Source organism: Gambusia affinis, linkage group LG09 (genome assembly GCF_019740435.1).
Source record: "Gambusia affinis linkage group LG09, SWU_Gaff_1.0, whole genome shotgun sequence".
NCBI classification, from domain to species: Eukaryota; Metazoa; Chordata; class Actinopteri; order Cyprinodontiformes; family Poeciliidae; genus Gambusia; species Gambusia affinis.
This window is the reverse complement of record NC_057876.1, coordinates 22,631,360-22,643,236: the sequence shown is the minus strand read 5'-3', so window position 1 is coordinate 22,643,236 and position 11,877 is coordinate 22,631,360. Positions and strand designations below refer to the sequence as shown.

Here is an 11,877-nt window from a genome sequence, read left to right as displayed (position 1 = left end):
TTTTATTCAACCCTCAAAGGGCTTAGAAAAAACACACGCACACAGACGAGCAGTTTGCCAAATACAAAGTTTTATTTCTGTACACAAAGAGTAGAAAGCAGCCAGTAACCCACTTGTTATTACAGTAAAAAGCCTCTCCTCAGAAAACCTCTCACAGATTAAAAACTCCCAGGACAAAGTGTTGGACGACAACAGGAAATCAAAACCGTTAAACAATGAACTTCAAGGTGATTAATGAGGTATATTAGTGGTGAGTTAAACAAAAGAAAACCTAATTTCACCTGCGTGAACCAGGGATTTTCTGTGAGGAGAAACTTGCGTGATGCATGATCCTGTTGCATGTTAGACAACATACGTGAAGTCTGAACAAACGTGTTCAGACCAGAGAGGAATCAGGCCGAAGAGTGATGATGATGATGATGATGATGACGCATGTGAGCTTGATTTTGTTTTTTGTTTCCGTCATGCAACATGGAGCGTTAGTTGGCGTGTCTGTAGAGGTGATACGGGTCAGATAAAATAGAAAAAGTTTGTAAATATAAGTAAAAATGCAGCAGATCATCGTGTTTTCTCTCAGGTGGAGAAAGAAACATTATGTGTCTGTAGCATAATGTAACTAAAACACAACGTTACCAGGAATCTTTGGTCTAGTTTCAAATGCAAATATCTTGAAATAAGACAAACTAACAAGTAACGTTTCTAAGCCAATAATTACTTAAAGTACCAGAACTATTGGCAGATTATTTCACTTTCAACATGAGAAAATGTTTTATTATAAATGAAATAATCTGCCAGTGGAACTTGAAGTTCTTCATCAACATTAAGGAATTATTTACTTAAAACTCTTATAGCATCCTGAAAAGTTACTTGTAAGTTAGTTTTGTCTTATTTCAAGTCTAATAAAGGGTTTGCACTAGAAACTAGAACCAACAGGATAGAGATAAGAAATACCAAAGCTGAATCTGTTCCTGTTTATTTATGGTAACTAGAGTATTGAAGTACAACTAGCTGTTGTAGGAAGTTAGAAAAGTTTGATGATGTGTTCCTTTTGCACTTTAAAGTAGAAATTTATATGCTGTAAGTTTAGAAAAATAACCCAAAATGCCCAAAAGTTAAACTTTCAACTGAAAAAAGAAAACAAAAAACAACAACAATCAAATCAACCAAGTCACGATTTGTTCTGTTATTTCTAATATCAGGATCTGATTTATTTGGAAATGTAATGACGGTAGATCTTCCACCTCTGCACAATTCAAACTGAAACTCAAGTATTTTTGTGTTTTTGAGTCTTAATATAATAGTAATATAGTGTTCATTAGAAATACTGCCGCCTGCAGGTGGGAGTTAGTATCACACAAATTTTCAATAAACTCATAATTTTTGACCATTTTGTAGGAAAATTTTCAATAAACTCATAATTAAGCGTTATCGTAAAAAAGTGCAGAGATCTGATGATTTTCCATGATGGTGGAAACTCAAACTAGAGCAACTAATGAAATTTAACATTGTACATATTTAAAAAGTGATTTGGTTTGATTGATAAAATAAAATTTAAGCACAAAACTGTTATGTTAAAGGTTTTATTTATGTGTCCCTCTGGAGTCCAAAGGGCCACATAAATAGCTACAGCGGGCCGGACTCGGCCCCCGGGCCATGAGTTTGACACGTGTATCACAGAGTCACAGAACATAAAGAAAATATCCGGAAGCGATTCAGGAGAAAAATAAATACAAACGTAAATAAATTAAGACCTGTGATTAACGTATTTAAGGCCAACTTAGATGTTTTAAAATGAACTGAAGACATTTTAAGGCCTTAATTTTGGAAACATAAATTTAAAACCTTGAATTGATGTTGAGGATGGGCGGACGCCCTACATTAGCAGTTGTAGCAGGATGGAGTGAAGCGTCATTTCCACACCCAAATTTCAACTTCCAAGCTGAACGAAACGCAGCGTCAAACGTTTTGTAATTCGTTGATTGATTTCTGCTGCATGGCGGCTGATTATGCTGATTGTTGTCGTAGTAACTGGATTCCCCGTGTCTGAGTCGCTCTAAACAATCTCTAACAAGCGGTGTAACTTCATTAAATATCCATTTCTTGTCTGTCTTGTAACTGCCATGTCGCTATGATACTAAGATAAATAACAGCTGACATGTTCTGAATGCCTCCGCGTGTTTTTCACAGTTTGTCGCTGCTACATGTTTTTTGTGCATCTTGACGTGTGTGATGGGTAATCATTGTTTAATGAGATGCATAAATACCCAGAGATAAATCACAATGAGTAAACATGGCTTCTGCTCATTGTTCTCTGAAGCTGCGCCGATGCACAAAGAAAGAAAGAAAAGATTTCGGTAACGATAATGTCTTCCCTCAGCACCGGGCTCCAGTGGAGGTGGAGAAATGGTGGCTTGTGTTTGGGAAACAAGGAGCTTTCTCTTGCTTCCCTTAAGGCCATTAGCATTTGTAATATGAACTGCACATCAACCATCCATCTAGCTGCGTCCTTGGGGATAGTTCCCTAGCAACAGTATCAAAACTAACAGGCACCGAGGAGGACGGTGTCAAACGTGAGTGCTGAGCCTGGGGTCCGACAACATAATGAGTGCAGCAGACAGGTTTCAGGTTTCAGGTTCGTGTTTGTGAGGTTGGAGCTCCTGCAGCTGCAACACGAATGTCTCCGTCCGTCCTGGACAAATGCAGTGGATTCATTTCGCTCCGGCTTCGTTCACACATCAAAGTGGATCTCTCCCACCGGCCCTCCAGCCATAAACGGAATGATTCTTTTTGTTTTAGTTTTTTCTCCCCTCCTTTCATGTCTTTCGGGTCTGCGGTCCCTCGGAGCGTCGCAGGTTTGACTGCGTGCTCAGCTACGCTGCGATCCCCACTTGTCCCATCACTTTCAATCAGCAGCAAGGCCTTTGCAAACACTGACACACAAACATCTGATGCAACCTCCTGTCCTGAAAATGAAAAACAGTTCAGAAGAACCAACCTCCGTCACACCGACTCACTTCAGGTTTTTAAGGCATTAATCGTGTTTACAGGAAACTTACAGCGCCTTGAAAAAGCAATCTCACCCTCTCAACTTTTCACATCTTGTCACTTAAAAACTAAAAGGTTCTGTGGATTTTATTGGGATTTGATGTGAAAGTCAAACACAAAGTAGCGCCTCTTGTTCTCTGCTTCATCAGCTACTAATCAGATTAGATTGAGAGCGTCTTTAAACTGCAATTTTAGTTTTTTCCTACAGATTCTTATTCTACAGTGTTGGACTTGAAGACTTTCTGATATGATTTGACTGTCTAAAGCAGGGGAGTCCAAACCTTTTTCCATGTGGGCCAAAATTGTTGACTCAAAAGTAATAATGGGTCAAAAAAACAACGTAAAATCAAGATTTTCACTGCGGTACGTCAGGGCTTTGTAGATAGAGAAAAAGGAGTTAATTCCCACCAACTACTGAGAAATTTTGTGATTAATCAGAAATTTTCCAAAAATTTCCATGTCTTTTTGGAGAAAAATTTTTATATAAACATTACAAATTTCCTTTTTTTTCTAGGAAATTTCTGAGATTTTTGCAGAAATGTACTACTGTTGTTTCCCCCTGTAACGGCCCTAGTACAGATTTAGCATGTTAGCTGTACTAAAAGAAAGTTTTCTAATTTTCAGGTTTTTTGGGGCTTGATTGAATACACGCAAGTCCGTGGCGAAAATGAACGTCGTCCAGTTAACTTGTGATAAATTTACATTTTCCCATGACGGACGTTACAAAAAGCAAGAGTATATTAGCATCTGGTTAGCGGTCGCCTCAACTGCCTCAGGTCACAACGCAATGAAGAAGTTTGCTTCTTCATTCTTCAAACGTAACGAAAAATACGTATTATGGATTTAAAAGGGGTGATTTTAACATATGCATGTGACAATTTTCATTTATAATCGGGAAAAAAAAGCCCAACTTATTTCCTCCTACTTCATAATTGTGCACTATTTTCTGTTGGTCCATCACACAAATTCCCAATAAGCCACTTTTTGTTTGCTGCCAATATGAATAAGTTGGAGGGATATAAATACTCTGATGAGGCTTATAAATAATAAAGTCATCTCTCCTGATCACACAACCTTTTCTATATGGAAATAATAAATGCACAATCCAGAGCGATCAGTATTTTAAAACTACATAGAATGAAAAGATCATTGTGGATAATGATGCTGCCGGAGTGCGTCATGGCGGTCAGCCTCATCTGGACCCCTGTTGTGTTTGAAATTGGCCAAGTAGAGAGAGGGAGGGCTTCAGCCTGGAGCTCCTTCTGTCAGTTTCTCTTCACACAGCATGAAAACAATAAGATCCCTGGGAGGACGCATGCATGCTGATACTGATCGGCATACATTTCCTCAACAGCGCAGCGTTCCAGGAACAATACAAAATGGGCTCAGAACACCTAATTTGCCTGAATGATTTTGGGGGGGAAAAATAAATCAATCTCCAGGTTTATGAAAGTGCGTGTGTTTCTGCACAGCGCGTTATTGATCATGCAGAGGCTCTTTGTGTATTTAAGCAGAGTGCAGGTTGAATCTGAATGAGAATGTATAGCAGCAAATGTGTGAAGGGCTCCGTTAGGAGAGGCAGGAGACGAGAGCGACAAGCAGAGTGAGGAGCGATTTTCAGCGTGTGCAAACAGAGGCGCTGTGCTGGCGGGCACTTCGGGCAGTCTTTAATAAATCATGGATTCAACTGATGATGATGCACCATTCTCACAAAAAAACAAAACAAACAAAAACAAAACTGCTCTTCTGGGGGCTGCCAGCTCCAATCTGCATCTCCTAGTGATATGAAATCAGTCAGCAGAGCCCTGATGTGATTAACAAAATCTGAAAACTAAACCATGATAACACATTCAAACATAAAAAACACGCAAGTACGATGGCGTGTTAGAGCCATGATGGAGAGAGAAAGAGGAGGAGTACATTTCTGAGAAAAGCCTCGGAAAAGATTTTTGATTTTGAAAAGTCAAAAATTTGCAAGACAAAACTCAGAAATTCGTCTCAGAAATTTTCTTGAAAAACAACAGAAATATGAGTTTGAAAAGTCAAAGCTTTCCAATAAAAGAACTCAGCAATTCTGAGATTGATCTCTGAAATGTAAAAAATTTTTTTTTGGAAATTTCTGAGTTTGAGAAGTTGAAAATTTCTGAGATTAATCTTTTTTTTTCTTTTCTTTGAAATGTACTCATTTTCTTCTGTCTATCACGGCCCTAAAACAAGTGATCCTCCTTCCCCTTCAGTTTTGTATTTTTCCAGTTCTTCTTCTGGACTTTGTGCTCTGATCTGATATAAAGCTTCACACCTCTGAACGACTACACAAATACTGGTAAGCACAGTGTCTTGGTTGGGCATTTCGTTTTTTTTTGTTGTTGTTTTTTTACCCCCTGACCTTCTGCTAACATTATTTTCCTCCTGGCTCCTTAGCATGCCGTCACTGAGCTTATGAAGTGCAGCCTGGCCAAAAAGGGCGTCAGCGTGAGCCTCTGGCAGTTTGCATGAGAACGGCTTTTAGTGCACAGCGATCCGGATGAGGGTTAGTTCTTAATGGCGGCGTCGCCGTGGCAGTCGCTGGGTCTGACGCGTCGCCGCCTGACCTCGTGCCTCGTTTCAGGCTGCCATTCTGCTTCTGTAGGCCCCTCACAGGGCTAGATGTGTGATGTGGTGCCTGAAATTAAAGAAGGAAAGAAAGAAACGTAGGAGCGGAAGATTAAAAAAACAGACCAAGGAATCTGCAGCTAAATGTCCTTGCAGACTGCATCATAAAAGCGATGGGATGATTTATGCGTCTGACAGTGATGCTAACCGTTTCTCGTAGCAACAGTCGATGTGTCACTCTTATCGTCCTCCTCCTCTTTGCCATTTAATCTTCCCGTCCCTCCCTCCCTGACTATCGACCCGCAGCAGCACGTATTTGCTCTGCTCTCCATGTCTCACTCCCCGGGGCAGAGATCGGTTTACTCACCCGGCTCGGAGGGGAAGACGTTTCTCAGCTGTTCGATGACCTCCTGAAGCTGCAGCACGGTGTCCTGCTCACGCTCCAAATCATCTCCTGACACAAACACAGTTTCAACCCGTTAGCACTGGAAAAAACACAGAATCTCACCAAATAATTCTGGTCCAGTTTCTACTGCAGAACTCTGAACTAACTTACACATAAAGTTTTATCAAAGTGTAGGAGTTTGATTTATGTCGGATTATTTCACTTAAAACAAGACAAATGTGGTATATATTTTATTAGTTTCTTCTTTAAATATTGTGATTCATCACCAAATTGTTTTTGTTTAGTTTCTATTGTTACGTCTTAGTACACTTGAAATAAAAAACTAACTTACAAGCACCGTCTTAGCAAGATATTGGAGTTTGTTTGTCAATAATTCCTTCATATTGATAAAAAAATAAAAGTCTTAGTTCCACTGGCAGATTATTTCACTTATCAAAAGACATTTTTCCCAGAAGTGAAACTTTTTCATTAACAATAAGGAAATATTGACTTAAAACAAGCTCCTATATTGTACTAAAAAGTTCTCTTTATGTTAGTTTTATCCTATTTTCAGTGTACCAAGATATTTGCACTAGAATCTAGACCAGAATTATATTCTCCTTCGGCATGTTTGCGGGTCTCAGTCTGGCTGCGTGGCGCTGACCCGCTGCCTCGGTGTCGGTCGTCTCCCTGCTGGGCGGCTCCCCTTGGTGCCCGCCTCCCGACACCGGAGAGGAGAGCGTCGACAGCTCGGATCCGTTCGCCTCCGAATCATCTTTGGGCTGGAAGAAGAAATAAAACAATCATTCATTTGCAAGTCTTCACCTTTATAAAGTTGTAAAGTCATTTCAGATAAAAGAACGGGTTGTACGGTGCAATGCCAAAGTGTTTGTACCCTTTGGACGTCGTAATTGGATTTATCACAGACCAACAGAAGGTGCATAATTGCAAACTAAATTTGCGATTGTATTCAGACCCCCTGAGTCAACACTTTGTAGAAACTCCTTATTGTAGCTGCAGGTCTGTGGGGAAATGTCTCTGCTTGCTTTGCACATCAGCTGGAAAAAACTTTTAATTGCAAATTATGTCAAGCTGGATTGAGCTGCAATGAACATTAATTTTAAGGTCTTATCACAGCAAATCAGATTGATTTAGTTTTGGACCAATTGTAGAATTTCATTAACTTCAAGTTGAAGAACAGAGGATTTTGTTTACCAGAATGAAAATAGTTTTTATTTCTATTGTTGGTTTTGTGTTGATCAAATAAAAATAAATATCCCAAAACAATATACTGAAGTTGTTTAAAAAGCTTAAGAGATGTCACAATAAAACAGCCTTAAAGGGTGTCCAAAGTGTGGCCCGGGGCCACTTGTGGCCCTTGAAAAGATTTTGTTTGGTCCCTGAAAACAAGTCAAAGTGGTAAAAATTTGATCAACAAAACAGAAAACAACTGATCACCCAAAAAATGGGAAATTGTTTGTTTTTCTTTTAATAAGGCAACAGTATGAAGACTGTTCTAAGTTTTCGGTCTTTAACAATATGCAGACGTCATTAAAAAACGTTTATTGTTGAGCAGGTAAAGCAACGACAACAACAAAAGCATCATATTAAATCATTTTATGCATTTTCACTTTAATAAATTTGTCAGTTTTGGACACCTCTGCTTGAAACAAAACTTAAAATGTCAGCGTTGCTCTAAAACTTGCAGCACAAAAATACAAAATGCAGCATGGCATGTTTTTGTTTTTAGCAACGCGGACGCCGTCCTCTGGAGGAGTTTAACGTCTGCAGAGACTCCAAACGGATTCACGCATTCAGATCGCGGCTTCCAGAGACTTTATTTTACAAAGAAATTAATCTGTGATATTCTTCCACAAAGAAAAACAAATCAAACAGCATTTTCTTTCTTCCTCACAAGCAGGAATATGCTGAGCTCTCCCCTCCTCTTCCTGCTCTCTCTCTTCTGTTCACTTTCAATTTCCAAGTCTTAGTGAACATAAGAGGCAGCATCCCGTCCTTCTTTCTTAGTGTCTTTCTCATCTTTGTCCCTCTGCTTTCCCCTCATTCACTGACCTGAATGTGCAATTTAGTTAGTCTTACTTAATAATTTACACAATGTCATAATGGTAACAGCATGAGTCAGCTCCCACTCTCCTGTGCCGCTCTTTGTTATACGTTTCCTTTATACTGCAGTGAATCTTTTAATACGACCCTTCAGTGTCTGTTCAACCTCGTCTTTTTGTACTGTACCTCTTTGTGCTCCCCTCTTTATAGGCTCCATTGTTGCTTTCTGAACTCATATGAATGCAGTTATATAAATATTAAGACTCAGTTTTTTTCCCCCATCTCTATGCAGAAAAAGAAATAAGAGAGAAAGTTACTGAGGAACAAAAAAACACCTAGAAGGATTGATCTTCATGCCACTCGGTGATACTTGATATTAACTGTCTAATGCTGCACGCAGAAACGGCTAAAATGATAAATGCTCTGCAGAATAATAGACGCTGTCATTCCGGTTCAGTCACGCTCTCTTTCATCAACGATAAAACTGACTCTTCCATTATAATTTACACACAAAACACCTGCTGGAGGAAGGGATCTGCTTGCTAAACTAGTGAGAAGACGCACAAATGCAGACAAACCCCAGTGCATCACATACAGAGGGAATTGTGTTTTCTTCTTCTTTGGTTTTATAAATAGTTAATGGTAATTTATTTCAGATTAAATGGAGCAGCTCCTACTGGGAAACTGAACTTGAACCAAATAAATGGAAAAACATGCGAACCTCACAAGATACATGAACAAAACGTGATTAAATTAAAGGGGAATTAAACAAAATAAACAAAGTTTATATGATATGATTGCAGAATGATTACAGTTGTGTTTAGAACTGAATATATATCAATTTTGAGCTTTAATTAGCCACTTTCATTTTGCATGGGAAAGTGTCTTGAGGCGACATTTGTTGTGAATTTGTGCAATACAGATAAAATAAACTCAACTGAATAATAATTAAAAAAACACTTATTTTCTCAGCTTGATGAAGTTAAATCAAAACACACAAAAGTGTGTTTTGATGCTTCAGGCTTAATTAAAATGACCAAAATTATTTCTATTTGCTAAATGCCACAATAATGAGGGAAAGGATACGTCAAGAGATTTATGTAAGATGTGGTCTTAAAAATGCATCTCAAAATTTTACTCTAATTAACTCAAATGTGTCAAAAAAGTTAGAATTTGGACACCGTTAGCTGTTAAAAGCAAAGAAATTATCTCAAAAACAAATTAAATATTCAGTGAAAAACTTGTAATTCAGACACAAATATCAGAATTCGGAGGAAAAAAGTAAAAAATCAGCAATTAAGGTCAGAATTTGCAGGAAAAAACTGATAATTTAGAAAAGAAGTTGGATTTCAGAGAAAAGTCAGAAGTTGGAAATTAAAGTCAAAAATCAGAGAAAAAAATAATTCAGAGGAAAAACTAAATTTGGCAATTGAAGTGAAAATTTTAAAAAAACTGTTGGAGTTTAATTGAATTTAAAAGTTTAATTTGGAGATAGATCAAAGTCAAAATTCTGAAGTCAGTTTTGTTTCTTTGTTGTGACCATCAGCGTGGATAAAAGACGCCAACATCCAGCATTTTGAAAGTTTCTGGACAATGCTTTGATCTGATGCTAATGTTTGTGGTGCAGCTGTTTAAGTGGGATTTATTTACACATTTCAACATGAACGCATCATTTTCTTCCTTAAAACTATTAACTCAAACCTGAACAGATACAATAAATCTGATTTGTAAAACATTAAAGTTAATTTCACCAAAAACAAGAGAATCATTAAAAAGTCCGAACCTGAAATTCCCCCTGATTGTATTTGCATCTCTGTTAAATCGCTGATTTTAAACGGTTTACCTGTAGCAGTAGCTCCCTGAGTCGGCGCAGCTGCGACTCCAGCTGTTTGTTGTGGTCCTCCAGGATCTGCATCCGGGTCTCCAGGCGCGTTTTGTGCTGCCGCAGCACCCGCGCCTCCGCCAGCAGCTCCTCATCCTGCGCCCCTCCCGCTGTGGGCGACCCGGGGCCGCCCTCACCGGCCTCCGTTAGCATGGGAAGCGCCGCTGCCTCTTCGTGTTTCCACTTGAGTCGCCTGTACTCGCTCTGCAGCACCCTGAGGACGCAGCGCGGGGCGGGGGAGGAAGCTGTCAGGCCAACTTACTGATGCAGGAGGCAAAGAAATATCAATATGATGTATATTTATTTACCGCCAACAGAAAAATGTGCAGAAACATTTAGTGTAGCTGGAATAGTCTCACTTAAAATGTAAATAGTGACATATTGCTCAGAGGAGCGTGCTGCACTTATAACTCCAAATGTACATTAACGCAAATGAATGTTGACAACTCACCCATTATGATTAATCATCTTTAATACAAGCTTTAATACTCAGCACGCAATATTTCTCCTTGATGTGACACAATATTGGGAAAAACCGTTTAGAGTTTGTAGACTCACGATGTATCGTTAATTAATTTGATTTTGGACACGCTGACCTGCAGGCTACTGACACTGATGTGTCTGGAACAGCAAAATGCAAGGACTGGCATTAAGAGACAGAACAGGACATTTTCTTTCTTAGTCAAAACTTAATTTAAAAACTTAATGGACTCATCGCCAAATCTTTCACTGCAACTTTTAGGGTAAAAACAAGAGCACTGTGAGAAGTTTCCTTTTGTTTTTTATTATTATTATCTGTTTCCATTTATATGTGCGTCTTGTTTATGCCTCCATCAGGATTTTTCTAACAAGATTAGTGAGTAATTCTGATTCTAAACCATCTAATCGTCCCAAAGTGGAGTTAGGACATTAAAAAAAATGCTGCAAAGCAGTTCAAAAATGTTGAGTACTTTCAATCTGACAACTAGAAAAAAACTTCAAGTTATTTTGCTTCTTCTAACTGGTCTCCTGAGTTCTGAAGTGCATCAAATGTTCAGAGAGAATCTGAAGCAATGCTGGTAAACATGCCTCCAACCACTCATCTGGAAGTTAAAATGAGTTTTCCCAAAGTAAATAAAGAATCAGTTTTAACATTTATCTTTGTACTTGTGCAAATGAGAAATAAATTTACATTTTAGATGCTGCAAATTATCTAACTGTTGTTTTAGTTAAATATTCTGTCTTCCAACAGAACAAAACAACGTATTTTAAGTCAGATATCACAGAATTTGTTTTGGAAAATCTAATAAGTAGCAATAAAAATTTTTTATCAATCCCTTTGCATCAGTGTGAAGGGCTTTAGAGCGACTATTTGTTTATTTATTTATTCACGACTTTCTAAAGTTCTTGCACTGCGGTGACTCTTTGGGTCTTCAGTCATTCTTGGATTTGTAGCTGGTGGTTCTGGTGATGACCCAGTTTGGATTTAATGCTGTTTGGTTTTCTCCAAATGTCACAGGCAAAACTAGCAGATCTTCACCAAATCTTACCACATATTCTTGTGTAGTATTTAGTGCAAATATCTCAGTAAACCTGAAATAAAATAAAACTAACTTAAAAGTAACCTTTCAGAAAGTTAAAAGAGCTTGTTTTAAGTTAATAATTCCTTAATATCAATAAAAAGTATTAGCTCCACTGGCAGATTAGTTAACTTAACCATGTCATAAGTGGGACCAGTACTTTTCATCAATATTAAAGAATTATTGTCTTAAAACGAGTTTCTATGTCTTGCTGAAAAGTTACTTCTATCTTAGTAAACTTGAAATATGACAAAAGTAAGAAACTTGACCAAAATGCTTCGATTTTGTGTTTTTGCAAAGTTGTGTCTCCCTCTAACTGAAGCAGGGAAATTTCCAAAAACCTCAAACCT

General features: G+C 38.3%; 1 protein-coding gene across 5 annotated transcripts in view; it reads right to left on the bottom strand.

The window, feature by feature from the left end:
- Positions 1–55: 55 nt before the first annotated feature.
- Positions 56–11,877, bottom strand: part of drp2 (dystrophin related protein 2) — a 168,792-nt gene continuing 156,970 nt past the window's right edge. For all 5 annotated transcript variants that reach the window (XM_044127912.1, XM_044127914.1, XM_044127915.1 and 2 more), the window contains 4 exons: positions 9,930–10,182; positions 6,687–6,804; positions 6,005–6,091; positions 56–5,707 (listed from right to left, as the gene is read on the bottom strand). In XM_044127912.1, the coding sequence (XP_043983847.1) occupies positions 5,688–5,707; positions 6,005–6,091; positions 6,687–6,804; positions 9,930–10,182 (478 nt within the window). In that variant the 3' untranslated portion in view covers positions 56–5,687. The remainder of the gene's footprint in view (positions 5,708–6,004; positions 6,092–6,686; positions 6,805–9,929; positions 10,183–11,877) is intronic.